This window comes from Caretta caretta, chromosome 1 (genome assembly GCF_965140235.1).
Source record: "Caretta caretta isolate rCarCar2 chromosome 1, rCarCar1.hap1, whole genome shotgun sequence".
Classification (NCBI taxonomy): Eukaryota; Metazoa; Chordata; order Testudines; family Cheloniidae; genus Caretta; species Caretta caretta.
In genome coordinates this window covers 269974971-269999876 of record NC_134206.1, presented here as the reverse complement: position 1 = coordinate 269999876, position 24906 = coordinate 269974971, and the positions used below count along the sequence as shown (strand labels likewise).

Genomic DNA, 24906 nt, shown 5'->3' with positions numbered 1-24906 from the left:
CATACTGATATTCCCTTCTGCTACAGATCTCTCTCTTACAAATGCAACTCTACTCCTGTACTCCACCATGTGAAGTAAATTAATTTATTGTACGGTAGGGAAAGTGACTATCGGAAGAAGCAATTAGGTACAACACCTCTAAACATTAAAGAATCAAAGAAATATAATTGGGGAAATTATGCTCCACCAGTCGTGTCTGATTTTTTCCCTTTGCTGTGTTTGCATCTTCATATAGTCTGTCACCCTCTATGCTTCTTCCTATTCCTTTGGGCTGGCAAGCCAGCAACAGTAGCGCCACATTCAAGGACATTAGTGCACAGAGCAACTACATAGCAAAAAAAAAAAAAAAAAGTCTAGGATTAAGCAGCCTCATCAGTTTCCTGTGGCATTCATAAATAAATACTGCTTTGCAATTACTTCACGTGTAGAGTGCCTGTGTGTGAGCATGGTGCTTCTAGGTAGCTGCTTCTAGCACCAGTTGTCCCACAACAATCCTTAGTCTGGTGAAGGTGCGTGAGCAGACAGAGGATTACTGATTAGGAAATCTAGAGAGTACACTTATGCAGAGCAGGAGGTCAACTGGCATGACAGATTCATCATGCATTAGTCCCTTTGAGGGGAAACACCAGAAAGTTTTTATGTAACAGAATTTTCCAACACGGGTTATTTTTGTAGCAGATGACACCCCCAAGTCTTCCACAAACTCATACAAACAGACAAGCTCCAGGTTATATTTGTCTAACCTCGGTTTGCTTATATCACGATGGGATTATCTCTATTAGGGGTAGAAAAATTGGGACCATGGATGTTAAAAATGCAGGCTGTGGGCCACTAAGTCCTGCCTCACCTATTTATGCCTATATTGTTGGAGGGCTATAAATGGCCATTAAGGCACTCTCAGATAGTTTATAAAGAAGTTATCTTCAAAGTATAAAAACATGCTGCAAGAGCTTTCATTTCATGTTCATTTAAGATTTTTTTAACATGTCCTCTTCATCTTTTTCTATCTCTCTTTAAAGTAGGTATGGGAATTTACAATAAAATAATTTTTCCCCTCACTCTCTCACAAAAAAGACAACAAAGCAGGTTGACGATTGATTTCTCCTCCAAAAGACATTAAAGCTAACTTGGAAACAGAAAGAAACAAAATGACAAACAGTAACCAATATGCAAATCGAAACCCACAGTACTTCAACAAAGAAAGGACTTTACAATATAATGTAATATAATACAATATAATATAATGTAAAGGCAAAAACAAGGACAACAATTCTGCTGGAATGTGCATGAAACACATGTAAACAAATGTTATTCTTGTACATTATGTCATCATCCACTATTAACTATTGTACAAATATCAAACCAATTTTCCCTGCATGTGTGTGCATGCATGGTTTTGTTTTCGTTTTTTAGGACAACCACTTGCTAAGCAACACAGTACACTTCTTGCATCTGAAGAAGTAGTTTTTTTACCCACGAAAGCTTATGCCCAAATAAATCTGTTAGTCTTTAAGGTGCCACCAAACTCCTCATTGTTTTTTTAAGTACACTTAAGTTCAATGTCAACAGGAATAGAAATATTCCCCAAATACCTTCTGTGAACAGTTAACACCCTCTACACAAATTACATATTGTTAAATAATTTAGCTGATTGAAAATAGTGTTCTGGCTTCTTGGGGCCTGGTTTACTAAGCTATTGTGCAAAATAATATGAACAGTTCCTTTGGCCCTCCCAAGCACAAGTGGTTCCTTCCCAAGCCCCTTTAAACACACAGTTCTTTTCTGTTTCACAGTATTGGGTTCAACAGAATAAGGTTCCTTCCCTCCTCCTACTATTACTTGGCTCTTTTCTGAGCTCAACAGAGTACCTCGAGCCCCAATCTGGGCTCCATCCACAGCCTTTCTGATAGCAGTCTTTTGCCCTCTGCAGCCCTCCTTCTAGGAACTGCAGTCCTCCTCCTTTTGGTACAAGGTTCTCCACAGCTTTCCTTCCCAGGGCTTTCCCTGAATCTTGGCCTACCACCATCATGACTCTATTGCTCCCTGAAGATCTCTCCCTTGAATGAGCTACAGGCTTGTTTTTTAATCTTATAGTCCCACCATGTGAATGTCAGTTGGCTCCTCCCATTGCACAGAAGGACTTATCCCCATGTTGGTCATGCAATCATGCCAGAGAAAGTATAAGTCTCAGAATGCCTGATCTACACTACACAGTTAGGTTGATGTAAGCTGCTTTGTGTTGATCTAGCTTTTGATTGTTGATTATTTTGTGGAAGTGAAGAAGCTGGCAAACGTTCTCTGTATGCCGATTTAGTACCACTACCTCCATGAATGACGTAGAATCACGGTCGATGTAATTAGATCAATGCAGTGCCAGTGTAGACACTGTGTTGCTTACATCGACTGGGACTGGCTTTCAGGAGCCATCCCACAATGCCCTACACCGACAATACAATCAATACAAGTGCTCTCAGTGAGAATAGGCACCGCCAAAATAATGAGCTAAGTGTGCACAGACACAAGCGATTTAATAACTGTGGTGACTGTATGCTGGCATAAATTAGGTCAACAAAATTTTGTAGTGTAGACATGGCCTAGGTATTGGAACAGGACATAACTGTCCTTAAAGGGGACACACCGTTCTGTTAAAAATCTTATTTCCCAATAGAAAAATATTAAAAAAAGAACCCAACGTTTACTAAAGCCATGATTTGTGTCATTAAACTCTTCAATAGGGCTGTATCTATTATCAGAAAGAGCAGCTGTGAGCAACTAAGTTGTAAATTCCCTGTGGTTTTAAAATCAGAACAAAAAATGTTTGAAATCAATCATTAAAAAACATTCACTCACCTTTACATTGTGCATACTCATGATGTTACCACAGTCATCCATGTACTGTTTTAGGTCCTTGTCCTGTCAAAAAACCATCACCACTGTTTAATATAAAACAGTTTTTTGACAGAAAATTGAGCTTTTGATTCAATGGACTTTTTCACAAAAAGTATCTGTCTGCTGTGGAGAATTTTGAGTTTTCATTAAATAAAAAAAATCAAAAACCCAAAGAGAGAAAGGAAAGTGAAAGCGTTCCATGAAGAAACTCCCAACATTTTCAGATCAGTTCTACTTATTATACTAAATTTTTTCTCCCCCAAAGACTATATGTTATGTTAAATTTTATTTATTACTCATTCCTTTATTTGGAAAAAAATTAATTTTTCATGAATCCTGTGCACTACACCTTTAGATGCTCCATCACAGCTTGCATAGATATGGTTAGAATAACTTCAGTAAATATATATGTAATATGGAGTGAAAAAAAGCTAAAACAAAACATGATTTATCAATTTGTATCATGCAGGAAAGTGACTTAGCTGTCTAACTGTAGGTACTCAAGTTTGAAAGTGTAAGACATAATATTTAACAGCTCTGTTTCAAAAGGAATGTAAAATAGTTATTTCTATACTATTATTGTTTTACAGCACCTGCAAGTATGCTAGATGCCTCACAGTAGCAATATCATTCAACATAATATTGCAATTATTTTATTCTCTGTCCACTTTCTTCTACAATCCATAATCTTGGTTTAAGTGAGCATTTTGGCCCAGAAGTATAATAATTGAGGTGGCAAAATTTGCAGATAATACAAAACTACTCAAGATAGTTAAGTCCCAGGCAGACTGTGCAGAGCTACAAAAGGATCTCTCAATACTGAGTGAATAGGCAATAAAATGGCAGATGAAATTCAGTGTTGATAAATGCAAAGTAATGCATATTGGAAAACATAATCCCAACAATACATATAAAATGATGGGGTCTAAATTAGCTGATACCACTCAAGAAAGAGATCTTGGAGTCATGGCGGATAGTTCTCTGAAAACATCCACTCAGTGTGCAGCGGCAGTCAAAAAAGGAAACAGAAGGTTGGGCATCATTAAGAAAGGGATAGATAATAAGACAGAAAATATCATATTGCCTCTATATAAATCCATGGTATGCCCACATCTTGAATACTGCGTGCCGATATGGTTACCACATCTCAAAAAAGATATATTGGTATTGGAAAAGGTTCAGAAAAGGGCAACAAAAATGATTGAGGTCATGGAACGGCTGCCATATGAGGAGAGAATAATTAGACTGGGACTTTTAGCTTGGAAAAAAGACGACTAAGTGGGGATATGATAGAGGTCTATAAAGTCATGACTGGTGTGAAGAAAGTAAATAAGGAAGTGTTATTTACTCCTTCTCATAACACAAGACCTAGGGCTCACAAAAAAAAATTAATCGGCAGCAGGTTTAAGCCAAACAAAAGGAAGTATTTTTTCCACACAATGCACAGTCAACCTGTGGAACTCCTTGCTAGAGGATGTTGCGAAGGCTAAGACTATAACAGGGTTCAAAAAAGAAGTAGATAAATTCATGGAGGACAGGTCCATCAATGGCTATTAGCCAGGATGGGCAGGGATGGTGTCCCTAGCCTCTGTTTGCCAGAAGCTGGGAATGGGCGACAAAGAATGGATCACTTTATGATCACCTGTTCTGTTCATTCCCTCCGGGGCACCTGGCATTGGACACTGTTGGAAGACAGGATACTGGGCTAAATGGACCTTTGGTCTGACCCAGTATGTCCAGTCTCATGTTCTTAATAATTACCTATAAACCAGACCTATACCAAGCAATTTATGACCATTTGACAGTGAATTTTATGTCTGACAACATAACTAGCTTTCAGGTTATTTGCTTCCATGTTCCACTGGATTATATGTCGGAAAATAGCATGATGACAGAATAATATCAAGTCATTTATTTATTTATTTATTAAAATGCACCACTGAGTTAATCGTGTGTGTGTTTCTCTAGGTAGAAAAATAAACAAGACTTTCTGAACAGATCCATTCAATATAAAGCTTCATTATTGTTTTAATGCTTACCAGGTACTCAAAGACGAGAGTCAAAGATTTGTCTGTGTGAACAATATCATGTAAAGTAACAATATTTGCATGCTTTAGGTCTTTTAATAATGACACTGCAAAAGAGAAAAAAATAAAATTAAAGCTTAAGGATAGGACTTGAGGGGAAAACTAAGGAGTAAATGAATTACTAATTAATCCAAATTTATGAGTTATTTGTTTAATTTCTATGGTAATTTAAATAACTTAGTTTTCAAAATTTAATATTTCATAAAACATTAAGTTAACCCACTCATTCACTTAGGAAAATTTCTGAAAACAACACAAGTTTGTCCAGGGCACACTGTGAAGAAGACAAGACCACGTACTACTGAACTGCAGAGTTATAATTAATTCATATACAATATGGACAGATAGTATTCCACGCACAAGTTAGTCATGTCATGCTATGTACTCTAAACTCCAGAAAGTTGTTTGCTTCTATTGTAATTAACAGTCAATTATAAAAGCCTCAATAATTTCTAACACTTAGAAAGCTCCATTTATTTGAGAACACAATTACAGTCCATGAAATAAATGCATTTGAAATTTGAGTCTCAAAATTGCAACTCAATTAATTTAACTTGATTGCAGTTCCCCATATCATAAATAGTGTTAGTTATTGTAATATCCAGTTTACTTGAGAATAGCATCAATTCTTTGGCCTAACTGTATAATTTCAGTTAACAATATATTTTAAATAAAGAGAAACAACATTTTCCTCACCCTCTCTTATGGCTGTGCATGGTGCCCCCTCTTCATGTTCCAGTCGGATTTCTTTTAGAGCTACCAGGTTCTCTGTCAATTTACTTCTTCCTTTATATACTGTTGCATAAGTACCCTGTGTGGTAAGGGGAAAGGAACACATTTAAAACTTTTCTTTTCTAGAAAGCGCAACACACACACACACAAATAAGATTCATGACAGGTCCTACAAGTTGTTTCATTTTGGTGGCAGCAGCTTCTGGAAATGACTCAATTTATTTTTTCCTCTTTTTTTTGACATGAGCATAACTCATCACTGAGTTTCAGACACAGGCCCCGATTTTCAGAGGGTCTGAGCACTCTCAACCCTAGATGAAGTCAATGGGAGCTTCAAGTTTAGAACCTTCTGAAAGTCAGGCCCAAAGCTTTTAAGACTATGCCAAGGAAACACAAAAGAAGCTATCAAAAAGAATAAAAATATGCTCACTATACATTTAATTTCACAGGAGAATAGGAATGGGACAGGTGAAACAAACGCAATTTTTCATTTTTGCTGACATAATGGACAGTGAATTATTAATCTTTGGTATTTGCTTCATTAGTCCAATACAAGCTTCAAAACACTCCCCATAAATGTATGTTACATAATTATATGGGGTACTGGAGAAGATATTCCTTTTCAGCAGATTGCTACAATCAGTTTATATTAAATATCAAAAATAAGGGACAGTATCATCTCAGGTAAAGTTACATATCCTGTATTGTTCATTATACTATAGAGTAATTAAAGTGAAATACAGTACATCTATATCTATGCAGATGATCACCCTATATATTTATTAACATTTTCACAAAGATATGGAACATTACATCAGGTTATAGAGCCATCCAATATAAAAAGGAGCTGAATTAAATGATAGGCATTTGGAGAGGGCTGAAACATTGCATCTCAAAAACAGAAGATTCATAACTGCAAAGTCGAGTAACATAGTATACAACATGTGTGTGCTTTTGCATGTGTGTTTGTATAGCAGTCATGAGACTCTAACTGCTAAACAGGTAACACAGGCCTTCACAGAAACTGTTCATACAGGATTTCCTAATGGAGTTTTGCTTTTCCCAAGCTCTATGAAGCCCTGTTTGGCTTGGTGGTGGTGTTTTGTTGTTGTTTCATTTTGGTAACAGTATGCATATATACATATGTATATTGACAAGCTGAGTGACAGTGACATTGCTTTGTGTATTAACATATATGTTTAGTTTGCTGAAAAAGCTCTATCAAATATGTAGATACAACATAGTTCAACTTTAACACCAACGGCAACGTATAATTAAGTTCCAAGAAAGAAAGCATATATTATTGTCAAAATGATCATCACTACTGAAGAAAATTATACAAACCTCTCCAAGCTTTTCCAATTTGATGTAAGTTTCCATTTTTCCAAATCCAATTTCTGACTGTAATGCAAGCAAAAAGATGGTACATTTAGTATAAACATAAAAATTAATCAGGGGCAGTATTTCACTGTATATATCACTTATTCAACAAACTAAAAACGTTTCATAAAATATCCTAAAGTGGTGAAGCAATCTTTACAAAATTGTTAGATTTTAAGAATTATTTTAGCACATCATATTACAAGGACTTGTCTCCAAAGAACCAATCCTGAAGTTCAGCCTGCCTTCCTAACATCACCTCTAATCAGCTAGTAACTTAAATTTAAGAAGGTACAAACTGAACACCCTACCTTCCCTCCCAAACTCTCTTTACTCTCCCCATTTTGTCACTGCTGACAGCATCAGTGGGGCCTGTAACATGGGGGTCATCTTAGACTGCTCTACCACCTCCCTTGCTCAGCACATCCAAATCCTCGTGCTTCTCCCTCAAAAATATTTTTAAGATCAAGTCTTTTCCTGCTATCCCTATAGCTAAAACACTTGTTCAGGCCCCCATCACTTGGTTTGCTTACTGCCATCGTGTCCTCTCTGACCTCCCTGACACCTACCTTGTCCCCCTTCAGTCTGTACAAAACACTTCCAGTAAGATCCTCACATTTCATTCTGGCTGTGTTACCCCGTATCTTTGAATCCCCCCATGTCTAGTTCCCACTTCTTGTCTTTGCCTTCTAGGACCTGCATAATTCTACTTGGCCCTACTTATCGGCATTTGTCTCTTTGCATGTTGGCAGCCCTGACCCTTCCTTTTTGCCAATGATGCTAGTCTTGACGCATTTCCAACAAATGCCCCCCCATGAGTTGGACTGAAAGCCCACTAACTTCTCCTCTTTCAAATCCTTTCTCTACTCATCTACTTGATGCCTACAAGTAACTACAATGAAGTCACTGTAGGGTAATTCCTATTTACAATAAAACCACTTTACACTGCTCTGGCCCGAAAGGGCCAGAATGCAGACATTTAAAATGGGCCCATAGCCTGTGCAGTGTCAAAATTCAGCTCTTCCTGGGGTTTGACTTCATTCATAAACTAATGATCAATAGGGTAGTGTGGTGGGGCAGTGCCCCACCCCCTGAGAAAAAGGGCTGAATCAGGCCTGAGAGGTGGTGCAGACCAGCAGCCAATTAGAGAAGGCCTGGGGAGAGCCAATCAGAGCAGGGAAAGAGGCAGCCAAACAGGGCTGGGCTAGGTCCTATATAAAGGCTGTCTAGCAGAGGAGAAGGTAGTCACTCCCTGACTAGCAAGGTAGAAGGACTGGCTCCTGAGCTAAGGAGCAGCACCTTGGACAGAGCAGTGCTGGGCAGGCTTGGGGAAGCAGAGCAGGACTCTGGCCCAGATACCTGCCAGGCTGCGGCCCTTGCTAAGACGGGTCGAGAAGGTGCATAGGGTCAAAGGGGAAGTGGCCCAGGGAAATAGGCAGGCAAGAGGGGAGAGGAAGGAGGGCAGAAGGAGGCTGCCATTAGAGGATCCCTGAGTTGGGACCCAGAGTAGCGGGTGGGCCTGGGTCCTCCCCTTCCCCTCTTGCACTGTCCCTGGCCATTGAGGAGACAGGCCGAGACAGACTGCGACCTGCCCCTGAGACAAGGGGCTAGACTCTAGGGTTGTGGTTGGCCACTAAGGCAGGAATAAATGGAAGAACTGCAGTTAACAAAACCCCCTAGACCAGAGTGGTGGGCAGTGTCCTGAAGTGGATGCAGAGTGTCCTGCAGAGGACAATGCCGAGCAGGGAGCAACACGGGTCCCAGGACAGCGGAGCGGAAACAACAGGCGAGCTACCATGTGTCAAGGATGCCCCGCAGCAAGCAAGAGCTAATTCCCGGAGCGACCAGTGGGAGGCGTCAGCAGTGGTGAATCTTGATCCCGCCACAGGTAGTAAAGTCCGATCCAAGCCTACTTCCTAGGTTTGGCTGCTTCTTCACTTTCTAATTCAGGGCAGCTCTATGTCTCAGACTCAAGATTCCTCTAACAGGGAAGTGCTGCTCTGAAGTCTCCTTTTTCACTGAGGGACTTTCCCCACAGTTTTGGTATTTGTAGCAGGTGCTGTGAGGTGGAGCTAGCTTCATCCCCTATTTCCCAAACAGACCAGCATGTGCTTTTTGTCCACTCCATCACAAGGCTTCCAGGCTTCCATTATAAACCTTATGTTCATTCCTCTCATAACTCTGTATAAGAAATATAGTTTTCCAGGAAATAAAAAGGAGGAGTAACTTCAGATCACCACTTTCTGTACTGCAGAACAAATGAAGCCCAGTTGCTGGTTTTACGGTCCATGGACAGTTTCTAGCATTTAAAAACACTTTCAAGGGATAATTCACGAAATAATCTGAGTGTTTGGAGGCTACAAGACTAATTCACATAAGGAGTTTGGGTACATTTTGGCAGATTTTAGTTTACTCTATCTTTTTCTCCAATTATTTAATTAAGAATAGAATCTAGAGCAGCCAACAATATAATACAATACAAGTGTATTAATCAGAGGCAGGGATACCTAATCTGCCTCCTTCTCATTTGTATTACAATATTCATGATGCTACAATGCAGATCAGTGTAAGCAGTGTCAGGGATCATGGAATGGTATTTACCTTGTTCTATTATTACATTCCCTATAAAGCATATATGAACTAGTACTCTAACTAGATAGTGTGGATGTTCTAACAGTTGTGGAAACATGTTAACGTAATGTCATTACTTACCCAATTTAATGTATGTTGCATTAAACTCTTTTTTGAAAGTTGTTTTACTTTAGGCTACTGTGTATAAAGATCAAATGCTATACAGCATTCTATCAGAGTAAGACAAATGTTCTCTAGCATTAATTAAAATCTACCACTTGGCTAGAGGAGAGGGTGGGTAATGTAGATATGTCAAGACAGATATTCAACAATGCTTGCCTAGATCGTTTGGCACCAGTTGTGGTATATGTTAGCGGAACAACACTAAAGGTAAAAACTACAGTGAAAAAGTATTTAAACATAGTAAGTTTCCATTTTTCCTTCAGAGGGTGCCTAGGCTATTTACTAATTGTAAATTAGTTTTGCTGTAATACAAGTCTACAAATCAGGACTTATATATGCAGGTTTCAAAATTCTATTTATAACCTCTTATTTTAATAGAAGATGCACTGAAGGTATCAGGACATTATATTATTGCATTCACAGTACTGTATTTGTCAATACACATTAGTATAGTAAATGAACTATTACACAACTATTTTGCAATGATGTCAGTGTTACAATTTGAAAGAGGCACAGTCAGTTCCAAAATTCAACCAATCATATATTTTTTAAAATTTCTACTAATCCTTGAACATATATGGGCTTTCAAAACAAAGGATGCAACACATGTAAACTGTAATTACTACTCTGCAGGCAACCTTTCACTCACAAGTCCAGAGAACTGGGTTTCGTTTCATTTCAAGAGAGCAGTGCAGACTGACGGAGAGGAAGGACAAAGCAGCTCGTGCATGCCCACAAACCAAAATGCAGATGGCAGGTTTCATTTTAGACTTAGAAGCCCTGACAATATCTTCAAAATACAGAAAAAAAACCTCAACTAAAAAAAGAAATCAGACAAAAAACCCTCCACAATCCACCCCCACAACAACTTGTGACAGATGTACCATCTCAAATGCACATTATATTCATTAGAGGGCACTGTTTTTCTTTCTTTCACTCTAGAATGCAGAGGGCATTCTAGACCAGACTGCTTTAGAGCTAATATATAGTAAGTATGAATTTTAGATGCAGAGAAAAAAATAACACTAAATATTATAATCCAGGCCTCCAAAGTTTACTGCAGTACACTGTTACCTCAGAAAAGAGAAAGTTACCAGGGGACGGTATTGCTCACAGATGTAACAACAGTAACTCCAAAATACTTAAATAGTTAATGATCTACAAAGTATTGAAACAATTATTTATTTAAACTCAGTGCATTATCAGAGCTTTCAATATTTATCAACACTTTGACTCATTTATTCTTTTTGTTTTAATATTGTTGATGTATATAATGTACCACAACAGAGTTTTAGTCCACATATTGAATTTTACTTTTCTGGGAAAAATAGATCACAAAACACTCATGGCTTTGTAATATATATTATTAATTTGGAAAGACTGTGTTAAAAGCTAAAACAAAGGTATTACATAGCTAATTGAATCAACTCAGCAGAGACATTTAGATATTTTCACATTTTATACTTTAATAAAGAAGATATTCTTGCAAGCAAATTAATAAAATCAGCAAATAGAATTTATAAAGCTGTTCAATTTCTTTATTTTTTATGCTTAAAAATGCTCCTGATAATGGCCTGGTTTGCAATGGGATAGAAAGTCTTTCATATCTGGGTCAACAGTCAGAATCCAACCTAGATTGTTATTAGTAATAACAAAAGTTATTACTTTTCAGATGGCTACTTGATGGCCTATGTTAAATTAAGTAATAGTCCATTTCCTAGGAGACAGAACTATAACTCTTAAGTCCAATTCAAATGATAAGACCTATAATAATTATACCACAATTATAAACACATAGCTCTCCCCCCAAAAAGAACACATTTATTTTAAAAAGCAGTTACCTAAATATAATCTTGCATGATTTGAATTGATTTGTTAACTAAACTTGAATCTATTTTTTTAAATAAAACAAAAACCTAGAACACCATGTCAACATAACAGTGGGAAAAGAAGAACATTTTGTTATCATATTTACCGAACTCCAAAAGAACGTACGTGTGTGTGTGTGTATTTGTATAGCAGTCATTAGTACCTAATTATTGAACAGGTAACACAGATCTTCATAGCATCTGTTCATAGAGGACTTCCTAGTGGAGTTTTGCTCTTCCCAAACTATGATTAAAAAATGTGAGTATGTTCTCTCCTTAGGCTGTGCTAACTTAGGGCATGGCTACACTTGCAGATGTAGAGCCCTGTGAGTTAAACCAGCCCTCAGAGAGCGCAGTAGGGAAAGCGCTGCAGTGTGTTAACACTGTCAGCTAGAAGCGCACTGGCGTGGCCACATTTGTGGCACTTGCAGTGGCATTGGGAACGGAGCATTATGGGCAGCTATCCCACAGAACCCCTCTTCCCTTTCTGGCACTATGGCTTGTGGGAAGCGGGCGGGGGGGGCGGGGCATTCTGGGTCCTGTCCTAACACCCCGTGATGCATCACTTCGCAACCCAGCAATCCCTGTGCTTCTGATTTGGTGCCATCTTTCTACGTACTGCACGCTCTGTCTTCCCTTTCGGTCTGCGGGAATGGAGCCCAGAGTGCTAAGGAATATGCTGATGGGTCTCGCCAGCACGTCACGAATGGCAGTCGAGTTACACCTTAAGCTACAAACTGACAGTGAGGAGTCAGACTATGATGTTGACTCGCATAATGCATATGACATGAGATTGCTTGTGGCATTCACGGACATACTCACCACAGTGGAACGCCGCTTTTGGGCTTGGGAAACAAGCACTGAGTGGTGGGATCACACAGTCATGCAAATCTGGGATGACGAAGAGTGGCTGCAGAACTTTCAGATGAGAAAAGCCACTTTCATGGGACTGTGTGATGAGCTCGCCCCCACCCTTTGGCAAAAGGACAGGAGATTGAGAGCTGCCCAGCTGGTGGAGAAGTGGGTGGCTATTGCAATCTGGAAGCTGGCAACTCCAGACAGCTACTGATCGGTCACTAACCAGTTTGGAATGGGAAAATCGACCGTTGGAATCATATTGATGGAAATTTGCAGGGCCATTAATCTCATCTTGCTCAGAAGAACCATGACTCTGGGCAATGTGCGTGACATTGTGGCTGGGTTTGCACAAATGGGTTTCCCTAACTGCGGAGGGGCGATAGATGGGATACATATTCCAATTCTGGTAGCAGCCCACCTAGCCTCTGAGTACGTTCATTGGAAGGGGTATTTCTCTATGGTTCTCCAGGTGCTTCTGGATCACCGTCGGTGTTTCATTGACATTAATGCAAACTGGTCTGGAAAGGTGCATGACGCACACATCTTTCAGAATACTGGCCTGTTCAGGAAGCTGCAAGCTGGGACTTTCTTCCCAGACCAGAAGATCACTGTACGGGAAGTTGAAATGCCCATTGTGATCCTTGGAGACCACGCTTACCCTTTAATGCCATGGCTCATGAAACCCTACACAGGGAGCCTTGACAGCAGCAAGGAGCAGTTCAACAATAGCCTGAGGGTCGGTGCAGAATGACTGTGGAGTGTGCTTTTGGCCGTTTAAAGGGCTGCTGGTGCTGTCTGGATGGGAAGCTGGACCTAGTCAATGACAACATCCCCACGGTTATATCCATATGCTGTACCCGCCATAACATTTGTGAAGAGAAGGGTGAAAGATTCACTCAGGCATGGACCTCGGAGGTTCAACACCTGGAGGCTGAATCTGAACAAACAGAGAGCCGGACTATTAGAGGGGCCCAGTGCAGGGCTGAAAGGATTAGGGGTGCCTTGAGGAAGCAATTTGAGGCTGAAAGCCACCAGTAATGTTTGGTGCCCTGCACGGGAGTGAAGTGCAGTGGTTCCAATGTTAGTAGGAATCGGTTTGCACTATACTGACTTGCAGTGCCTGTTGCTTTCCTAGGTTAAGATATCTTTTACTTAATGCAATAACAAAGAATGTTTTCAAAGCCAAAAAATCCATTTATTGAAAAGAAACACAACTGCTTGGGAAACAAAGGGCAACAGGGTGCGCTGGGGAACAGTACAATCACAGATTTGTGTATGTCCTGTTATCATACTCAGCCTTCCTGTGTGGAGTGCTGTACAATGAGTGCTGCACTTTTGGCTGGCTAAAATGCATGGTGATGGGGGTTGAGCGCAGTGGGTAAGGGTCGTAGTTTGCAGGGCTGGGTGGTGAATCTACAGGTGCTGGAGGCAGCTGGTGGTGATAAGAACCTGGATGCTGGGGAAAGTGGGTTGGAGGTGACATGGGGGCACAAGGGAAAGTTTTCAGACAAGGGCTGCAGGGGGGACTAGTGGGGGGAGGAAGTGCTCCGCCTGCATTGCTACAAGCGTCTCTATCGAGTTCACTTGGCGCTCCGTAACGCTTAGCAGCCACTCCATGCTTTGGTGCCGGCAAGCCGCGTTCTGCTGGTAGACCCTCCTTTCGCTCTCCTGCCACTCATGCGCTTTTTGATTTTCATTAAGGGACTGCTACTTTACTTCGTGCAGCATGTCCTCTTTGCTTCTACATGGCTGCTTCATAATTCTTTGGAGTCTTTTAGACGTTGATAACAAGGATGGGTGAGACCTCAAGGTTGCATCTGTAAAGCCAAAATGCAACACTTAACAGAGGCAGCATTGTTCACACCAGACACAGCAATGATTCGGCCGTACTTAAAAGTAGAGAAGCACAGTCTACACAATAGCAGAAACTGCCCATCCCAAAAGCGAGCGCACATAACCGACAGGAGCCCCAAAATGGTGATTAAGCATAGGGGTAAGGGGGACTGATTGTTTCACGGCCGTACTGTTCTCTGGGGTTCTATGCCTTGGGGAGAGCCAACAGCTGCAGGGGGCCCCTATACTGAACACTGTCCCCACATTTTCCACAGGAGTTCGCTGTTGAGGGTGACCTGGGAAGCAAGGGAGGGTCTTCTATTACAATGTGGCTTCTGCCCTGGCCCATATGCAGCTTGCCTGTGTGCAGCAATGGTCTCCCCACCCCCCATGGCACAGTGGCGCGCGGACACGGTAGCCTTACTGGGAAAAGGAGCACAGTAGCTCTGCTAAGGAACCTGCGCAAGCAGATTGCCCAGCTTCTGCATGAGACCTTTGAAGAGATCACTGAGGCTGAATACTGCGATGTGAAAGCACACATCAACACCCTATTCCACATCTAGGCATGCATGCAACCCTAACCCTCCTCGCCCCAAGTTCCTGCACCAAGCAACTTCCTTCCCAAAATAAAAGCCGCTTACCGGGCACCTCCTCTGGTGTTTGTTCTTTCCCAAGCACTGGCCGCTGCGACTGGCTACCTTCCTCCTGGCTTGAGAACAGCTCCTGGCTCCATGCATCTAGGGATGCCGGGCTGTCCCCCTCCTCCTCAGCACCCTTGCTCCCGCTCTCCTCCTCCTCCCTGCCTTGTTGAACTGGGCTCTGAAGTGTCCATGGTGGTCTTCGGAGTGGAGGCAGGGTCGCCCCCAAGTATTGCATCCAGATCTTTGTAGAAATGGTACGTCACGGGGGCAGCACCTGAGTGGCGGTTTGTCTTGCGGGCTTTGTGGTAGGCATTCCGCAGCTCCTTCACTTTAACCCTGCACTGCAGTGCGCTCCAGTCATGGCCCCTTTCCATCATGTCCCTTGATATCTGTCCAAAGATATTGTAATTCCTACAGTTGGAGCGCAGCTGGGACTGGACAGCTTCCTCCCCGCAAACACTGATGAGGTCCAGCACCTTGCCATTGCTCCATACTGGGGATTGCCTGGCACGTGGAGGCATTCACCTGGAAAGATTGGCTGAGAGCACTCCAGGCCTTGCTGACCAAACAGGAAGGAGATTTTCAAAATTCCCAGAGACTATAAAGGGCGGGTCTGACGATTGGTCACGTGAGGGCAGGGCAGTAGAGCTCGAAGTGATGACCAGAGTGGCTAGAACAGGCATTCTGGAGGCTGATCAGAGCGCATTAATAGACCAGGGCGTCCACGCCGGCGCCACGGCACTCCAGCCTGGGGGGCACATCAAGCGTTATGCTTCTTGTCGAGGTGGATTACCAGAAGCGCTCCAGCCGTGGAGTCCGGGCGCTCTATGTGCCTTGCCAGTGTGGATGTGTCATGAATTAGGGCGCCCAGGGCTGCTTTAATGCGCACTAACTTGCAAATGTAGCCATGCCCTAAGTGGTAAAATATGCACCACTGAAGTCAGTGGGAATTTTACCACTGACTTCAGTGAATGCTGGCTCTGGCCCTTAGTGAGGAATGATGGTGAGAGAAGTCTGCAAAACGGAAATAAAGAAAACTGGAAGAGAAAAAATTAGAGTTTCATCCTGTAAGTTACTGAGCTTTCCCATGAATTTTAATACGGAGTAAAGGGTGGTCGGCATCTCTTGGCTGCACTCAGCACCTTGTAGTCTCAAATAGAGTTAAACAATATATAACATGAAAATACGTGAAAAAATAGAGATATGAATGGAACTGACAATTTTCAAATAGAACAGGTTTGTTTGGGAAGCAGAGATAACAGAAACTTACTAGTGATGCTCTACGAGAACGTCGACTCATCGGTTGATCAAATGGTGGACTGTTTATCTGCAGCTTTTCTAGATATCCATCAGGTATCCTGATGTCTGCAGGCAGTGACAAGCGCTTGTTCAGATCCTGAAGAAATAAGTAAATATTGTCAAAAGGACACAGGTCAATTCAGGGCTCAAAATTAGGTTTTGTTAAAACAAGTCTTTACAAAGATTATCAATTGAAGTATTTCTACAATTAAAAAAAGAATCAAGGGAAACAGTTTACTAATTTAAAGAAATTACATTCTCCCATCATATTTATAACCCAAACACTTCAGCAAGTGGCTGAGAAAGGAGATCCAGAAAATTCAGAAACTGATCCAGAAACTGACTAATTTACTGTCATAGAAAAAGCTGAATGAAATGTAAGTAGTAAACAAATACAAATGGTTAGAAGTAATTTAGATTTTTAAAAGATTTTCAGTTTCAATAATTTATGATGTAGAAAATAGGTAGACCCAAGACTAGTAAGGAAATCTCTTTTCATAAAAACAATGAAACCAAAAGTGTCCCTTATATAGACTGAAGAGAACTCATACTTCAGAGCTTGCTCTTCTGTTTTTATTCTGTTAAATATTAAAGTAACTTAGAAATTGGTTTTCAATCTCATCTGTTCCACTTCTACCTTGCCAGTGTGGCAAACAGAACCACTTCAGCAAAATGGCCACCTCCCTCATTTGAATCATGTGACAATTACAATTTAAAGTATCAAAAATATATTTACCAGTTTACTGTGTTAAGCGCTCCTTACTTTGTGAACTTTTAGAAAGCTGAACTGAATAAAATGGGTTTTCCTTTTAATCATATTTTTTATGAAATTTTGCTCAATAGATCTTAAAATATCTATTACCAGCCAATGCTAGTATGGGTCAAAACTCTTTTATATCGAGCAAAATTTGAAACAGAAATTCATGATATTTCTGAGATATAGATTTTCACAGGTGTTTTCAGTTTGGTTTTGATCTTAAATATATCAGAAAATGAGACATCAAATATTCTTTTTAGGTGCTTAATTGCCACGACAGAGATGTATTTGAAGGAGATACTGAGATGCACAACGAGGGCAGATGAGTATCTCCTAAAATAAAGTCATTGTTGTCAAAAAAGTAGGTTTACCCAGGGTAAACAACTCCATGTTCAGTATCTAGCTGCACATTTACCTATATACACCCAGCTGAGGAGCCAGTGCTCTGGGCTGTGCAGAGAAAAAACCTTGAATGCTTTTAACTTGGTACCTCAGAGACTCCCTCCCTCATCATGTGTTTCCACAGCAGTGGAGATAAGATGAGGCACTAAAGCTAACAGCCTCCATGTTTAAACAAGAATGAGACAGCAGGATGTTTTTAGTGAAGAATTCTTGACTCGGGAATTTGCTCCTCCCCTTGGTTTAACAAAGGGAAGTTCTGTTGACCAACAGGACATGCTGCAAAGCCTACCTATATGCTCACATTGCCTAACAGCTGAAGTTTTCATGGACTAGTTGGCTTGGGAAGCATTTAATGTTTATACAATATTTGCATTACGTACCTAGAATAAATATATAAGAAAGCTGCATGAAATTCGGCAGTTCATGGCATTTCCACAATGGATGCGTGAGACTGACTCACATTTGTGCATGTGCTACATATTATGGCCAATGGATTTGCACATTTTTGGTGAGATGCCACTGAGGCCTGAATTTCTGGCACTTGGCTCACATCCAGGAGGCCTCTTTCTTTTTCACTCCCCATATAATGCTATGTGCTTTATCTAGACTTTTGTAGCGAGTGAGGATTTTGCCCAACAGCCACTTCATGACACAGTTTGAAAACTCAAAATAAATGTGTTTGATATTTTGAACAGAAGCATGAAATTAGGCACACAGTTTGTAATAAAGGAAGTGTTGTTGAGCATCTGAATAAGGGAGATGACTGAAATGTCCACCAGCATTTCAAGCTCCAGTTCTACAAAATAGCAAGATGGTGGCTTCGCAGTTCTTTAATAATTTTCAGCTTTGATATTCAATAATCTTAATCATTGGCAATTTAAACACTGTCGTTTTTTTGGGAGGACTAGACCAATGGTTCTCAACCTTTCCAGACTACTGTACCCCTTTCAAGAGGGTGGTTTGTCTTGTATACCCCCAAATTTCATCTAATTTAAAAACTACTTTCTTACAAAATCAGACTTAAAAATACAATACGCTATTACTGAAAAATGGCTGACTCTCATTTTTAGCACATAATTATAAAATAAATCATAAATATTGTACTTACATTTCAGTGTGTATTATATAGAACACTATAAACAAGTCACTGTCTGTATGAAATTCTGGTTTGTACTGTCTTCGCAAGTGCTTTTTATGTAGCCTGTTGTAAAACTAAGTAAATATCTACATGAGTTGATGTACCCCCAGAAGACTTCTGTGTACTCCTGGTTGAGAACCACTGGATTAGACCAAGAGATCCAGGATCCAGCACATGGGCCAAGCATTTCATTCTCCCTTCCCTGTCTTCTCCAGGAGCATAACACAGGCAAATATTCCCCAGCTTCAAGGATAGAAGGGAGAAGAGAGCTCAGCTGTGTTCCCCAACCACCTCCTGGACCCAGCACATAGAATTAATGGTCCACCATTTCCTGCTCTGGGAAACAGCCTCCTCCTGCTGCCAGCTAACATAATCCACTAGTTTAAGTGGTAGATGTCATAGAATCATAGAATATCAGGGTTGGAACGGACCTCAGGAGGTCATCTAGTCCAACCCCCTCCTCAAAGCAGGACCAATCCCCAACTAAATCATCCCAGCCAGGGCTTTGTCAAGCCTGACCTTAAAAATATCTAAGGAAGAAGATTCCACCACCTCCCTAGGTAACCCATTCCAGTATTTCACCACCCTCCTAGTGAAAAAGTTTTTCCTAATATCCAACCTAAACTTCCCCCACTGCAACTTGAGACCATTACTCCTTGTTCTGTCATCAGCTACCACTGAGAACAGTCTAGATCCATCCTTTTTGGAACCCCCTTTCAGGTAGTTGAAAGCAGCTATCAAATCCCCCTCATTCTTCTCTTCCGCAGACTAAACAATCCCAGTTCCCTCAGCCTCTCCTCATAAATCATGTGTGCCAGTCCCCTAACCATTTTTGTTGCCCTCCGCTGGACTCTTTCCAATTTTTCCACATCCTTCTTGTAGTGTGGGGCCCAAAACTGGACACAGTATTCCAGATGAGGCCTCACCAATGTCGAATAGAGGGGAATGATCACGTCCCTCGATCTGCTGGCAATGCCCCTACATATACATCCCAAAATGCCATTGGCCTTCTTGGCAACAAGGGCACACTGTTGTTGACTCATATCCAGCTTCTCGTCCACTGTACTCCCTAGGTCCTTTTCTGCAGAACTGCTGCTGAGCCATTTGGTCCCTAGTCTGAAGCGGTGCATGGGATTCTTCCGTCCTAAGTGCAGGACTCTGCACTTGTCCTTGTTGAACTTCATCAGATTTCTTTTGGCCCAATCCTCTAATTTGTCTAGGGCCCTTTGTATCCTATCCCTACCCTCCAGCGTATCTACCTCTCCTCCCAGTTTAGCGTCATCTGCAAATTGTCCATGCTGTATGTGCAGAGATCAATCCATGCTGATGATGCATAACATTACAATTTAAATATATTTCTTTACAGCTTTTTGTATATAATTACACTTAGAAAAAATAAGCTTTACATGACGTGTAGATCAGCCCATGTAATGAACTACTCTGGTGAATCATTAAATTAAATATTACGACTAGGTTTTAAAATGCTGGATAATTTTATTACTAATCTACATTTGTATTGGTATAAGCTGAAATCTTGAAAATGATAAAATCTCCTGTTAGTTTCTGGTGATAAGGGTCAATAAAGTTTTTCTGTTTTTCTATATAGCACTGTACAGATGGGTTGGTGTATAACTTGGGGTGAAAGGTGAGGCATTCAGCTTCACATAATGCCTTCTTGGCACTGGATTCTAAACAAGCCAAGATTTACCCATGATTTTACCTAGAGAAGCAGAATATTTTCATGAATTTAATTTTCCCATGCTTTCAAAATGTCATTTTCCACAAGCATTATATTCAGTGAATTTAGGTTTTTCAGAAAGTCAGGTAATCATTCCATAGATAGTATCTCATACTAGTGAACAGAGGCAGGTTGTCAGATTATTTTGAATTATCAGACTTTATGAAAGTAAGGCTGAGTATTACTGTAGTCAGTGTTCTTTTACGATTGGTTCCCTTTTATGATTGTTGCTGGTTGGACACCAAATATCTTAATAAACTGTAGACCAGGGCATCTCAAGTGGTGGGCCACAACTCAGCAGCTCATGCTGGGAAGGCATTCTCAGCTAGTTACATTCTACCAGTTGAGAGGGGAAGAAAAGCAGAAATATTGCTGCAGTCCTTAAATCCAAGCAGGAGTTTATGCCGGGGAGGGAAGCTCTCTCATGCCCGCTATTGCTGCTCTACTGCCACCTGACACAGAGAAGTTTTCACCCTCTCTCTACCCCTCCTCCTCTTCCTACAGAGCACTCTTCTTCAGAGCACAGAAACTGGTGCTTCACAGCTAGTTATGCAGCTTTGAAGCAGCATTGCCAAATCCACAGAGCTAAGAATTGTGTGGGAAAGGGGGAGCAGACATCCCACCATATAGCCCACCTCCAGTATCTCTCACAATACCTCCCAATCCCCAGAAATTGTCCCATCAGCATTCACATGTAGAGCTGGGTGAATAATTAATGTTTTAGTTCACTGGCAGTTCCAACCCCCTCCCCAATTCAGTTCTGTTCAAACCAAATCTGAAATTTTTCAGAATTTTTGGTAAATCAATAAAGTGTGCTCATTTCATTTGACCAAAAAATATTTTGTTTTCAGATATTTTTAAAGGGCTTGATTCACAAAACAATGAGATGGTAGTGGTGTCTTTCCTTATAACTTTACTCCTGAAGGAATTCTGCACCAACCCGCCTGCCCCCCGCACACAATATTTGAAAATTCTGCATATTTTATTTGTCAATAAACAAAAGTTGAGGCTCCAGCATAGCAGTGGGGAACACAGGCCACTGGCTGCAGAGGTTGGAGATCACCCTACAGCCCCTACCCCAGGACACGAACTCGGCAATAAAGCTGCACCAGATCCTGACACAGCGCAAGGGCAAGGCCTGCCCGAGAAACACCCCAGGGACCTGCCCCTCCACATCAGGCACACCAAGCTAGCAAGTGAGAGGGACAGTCATGCACAACCGATCTGGGTGTGGGCAAACAGGCTCAGCCCGGCAGGATCCAAGTGTGGAGGGGTTTAGTGTGTGGGGATTCAGGTGCAGGGTGAAAGGGTTCTGTGTGGGGCAACCTGGGTGCGGGTGGCTCAGTGGGGGTCTGGGTGTGCGTGGGAGATCTGAATGCGTACGGGCTTGCTGGGGGGTACATGGGGAATGGGACTCTGCAGGGCGGTTGAGGTGAAGGTGGTTGGGGCTCAGTGGGTGCAGGGGAAGAGGAAGCTAGCAGCTGAGCCTGGTGCTGGGTAGAAGCCACTCGTAAGGGCATCCCCAGCCTCTTCCCTCCCCCCTCAAGTGATTTACCTCTTCACCAGCTGCTCTGGTCACTTGAAGTGACACATCCAAATTGCTGGGGAGGGACACGTGACCAGTCTTGCGGCATCGCTTTGCTTCCCCTTCAGAAAGTCATTTTTCTGCGGGGAAGCAAAAAAATCTGGGGGGGACATGAATTCTGTGCGCACACAGTGGTGCAGAATGCCCCCCTAGAGTACTTAACTTTTAGCCTAGTGGTTTAGGGCATTTAGCCAGGATGGGGAAGACCAGGATTCAATTACCCCACATACACACACCTGACGGAGAAGGGAGCTGAACATGGTCTCCACATTACCAGGAGAACACCCTAACCACCTGCCCACTGAGTCATTCTTTCTCTGGCTCAATGAGTATTAAGTATATCATAAAAAGCAGACCTGCTTCAACTGCTAAAAGTTCTAAGGGAGACAGGAGAGGCACTTTCCCCAGAGACCTCTCCCATATCCTGGGCAACTGTCCAGCCACTGGGCTAAAGTCACAAGAGGGATGCCACCACCATCCCAGTTTGTGAATGCCACCAAAGTCTGCTTGTGATCTAGACTGAAAGGAGGTTTTTTGTTTGCTTGTTTTTTGCACTGAAACTATTCAGTGAATTTATGTCAAATTTATGAATAGTTTCAGGTTCACTGAAATTGCATTTTTCAGCAAATTAATTATTTGTCCAAAAAACTTCACCCCACTCACATCACAAGCCCCAGCACCCACTAAAAATGGATAGTTTTTTTACTAGGGCACAAATCTTACAGTATATTTTGCAGCTGTCAAGGATTGTGGGATGATTATTTGACTAAATTTTGGGTCAGAGGACCTAAAAAGGTTAACAACTACTTCTGGAGGCTATAGTAAGAACTCAAAACAAAATATGTCAGTACAGTAGTTACAAGAACACACCTACAGAGAACTTTTTAAAAATTGCTCTCCTACCCCCCCCCCTTTTTTTTAAACCAGGAGCTACGAGACTCTTAGTCTCAATGAACTTTACTGAACTGTGAACTTTAAATTGGTGTACAGTGTGCCGACAATTCATAATACAGGTAGTGTGGGTTTGTAAGTAAGCACTCGTGAAGGCTAACGATGGAATCAGAGAGAAAAATACTAATACAAACAAAAAATCCACCTCCCTTATACACATAAGTCCCTAAACAGCAAATTTTTCTAAAGGAAAACACAAAAGTGACCAAAAATATGCTTTTTAAAAAATTTTGGACTGTGGCTTTTTATCTGTACATGGATTTTGTATAATGAAATATGTATCCAATACGTAAGCAAACAATTCTAATGTGCAGGAGAATGAAAATACTTTTATTTTCTTCTGTTTTTAAATCACAATTATCTGTTAAGAATACATTATTTTGATGTTTATATCTGATGTTGTCAGATAGTAAATAAAAGTAAATTCCTACTCAATATGTTAAACTTCCAAAAGCAAAAAAATAAAAATAAAAAATCATATTTCTCTTTCTTTTGTGATGATGGAATTGCTGTAGCAGGTTTTAAATAATGTTTGGAAAGGTCAATAGCTACCTACTGGATGCTAAATAATCACTTCCTTAATATTTGCTCTACTTTTTAAATGTTAACTGCCCCTTTCTTTTATTAACGATGGGGAGACTGATTATTTCCCCTACATTCTTTATAATTCTGAGGACCTTAACTATGTTCCTTAAACTGATCTCCATTACACAATATTAAAAAAGTTTTAGTCAACTCCCATCATACAAGTTCCACTCTCCCTGTAACCTATTTCACATCCTCTCTCTTCAGCTTTTGAACTTTTGCTATAATTTTGAAGGTAAGGCAACCAGTATTTGACATCCTATTCCAGGATGGATAAATTAATTTATGTAGTTATTTATTTTTAAAGCAAGATTCATCTGATCTTAGAGTATTTTAAAAGATGATAGTAGATGACTCCATTTACACAGCGAGCACAGAAATATTCTCAATTAATTCCTAATTCCCAGACACCAGTATTCAAAATTTTAGACTTCACAGACAAGATATAGATCAGGGGTTCTCAAACTGGCAGTTGGGACCCCTCAGGGGGTCATGAGGTTATTACATGGGGGGGTCACAAGCTGTCAGCCTCCACCCCAAACCCCGCTTTGCATCCAGCATTTATAATGGTGTTAAATTTATTAAAAGGTGTTTTTAATTTATAAGGGGGGGTCACACTCAGAGGCTTGCTATTTGAAAGGGGTCACCAGTACAAAAGTTTGAGAACCACTGATGTAGATTATGAATGCTGTATATAAAATGAAAAATCTTCACCTTAGAAGGTTAATATAATTGCATTTTCCTTGCACGTCACCTTTATCTAACTTCAATTTCTATGCCAGCTATTGTTGCTTGAAGATGATAGTTTTTCCATTATGATTCTTCCATAACTATCCTTCGGGATATTTTATCCCTGAACAAGTCATACTGGCAAGTAAGCCTGGTTTTGAAACAGGTCAATTGTTAAGAATTGATCTGCTATATTTGTCAATTTTTTTTTTATATAAAGAAATACTGAATTATGTTCTTGTTGCGGTGTTTCAGCAGTTCTTCTCAGTTTCCAGCTCTGTATACCTTAACAGCTCAAGTTAAAAAGTTAAATTACTTTTTGATCTTTTTGTAAATTCAGTTTAATTCTATTTTCTTGCAGCATTCAAACAAATCTATGTAGCCTGGTCTGGTGTCAAGATGAGGCCCCCCTGATGGTATTATTACAGACAAGTAGCGCTTAGTCTAATTTTGTTTTAAATGATCAGGCTGAGGAACATCTTAGATTATGGGGCTATCATTCCAAATAATAAATTCAGAAGCATTGGCTGATCATGGATAAAAAGAGAAGAAAATGTGTTCACTGCAGATTGATTGTACTTTTAAAAAAAAATCTGAGTGATTCTCAAAAGATGTGTCACTTAAGTTTGCTAGATGGTAAAATACTGGCCAACCAGAGCATGTATTTATGCACCCATGAG

General features: G+C 40.8%; 1 protein-coding gene across 2 annotated transcripts in view; it reads right to left on the bottom strand.

Moving 5' to 3' along the window:
- CDK17 (cyclin dependent kinase 17) overlaps positions 1-24906 on the bottom strand; it is a 189110-nt gene that overhangs the window by 11088 nt on the left and 153116 nt on the right. For both annotated transcript variants that reach the window (XM_048835534.2, XM_048835535.2), the window contains exons 5-9: positions 16313-16438; positions 7053-7109; positions 5673-5787; positions 4929-5023; positions 2851-2913 (exon numbers count right to left, since the gene is read on the bottom strand). In XM_048835534.2, coding sequence (XP_048691491.1) covers positions 2851-2913; positions 4929-5023; positions 5673-5787; positions 7053-7109; positions 16313-16438 — 456 coding nt within the window. The remainder of the gene's footprint in view (positions 1-2850; positions 2914-4928; positions 5024-5672; positions 5788-7052; positions 7110-16312; positions 16439-24906) is intronic.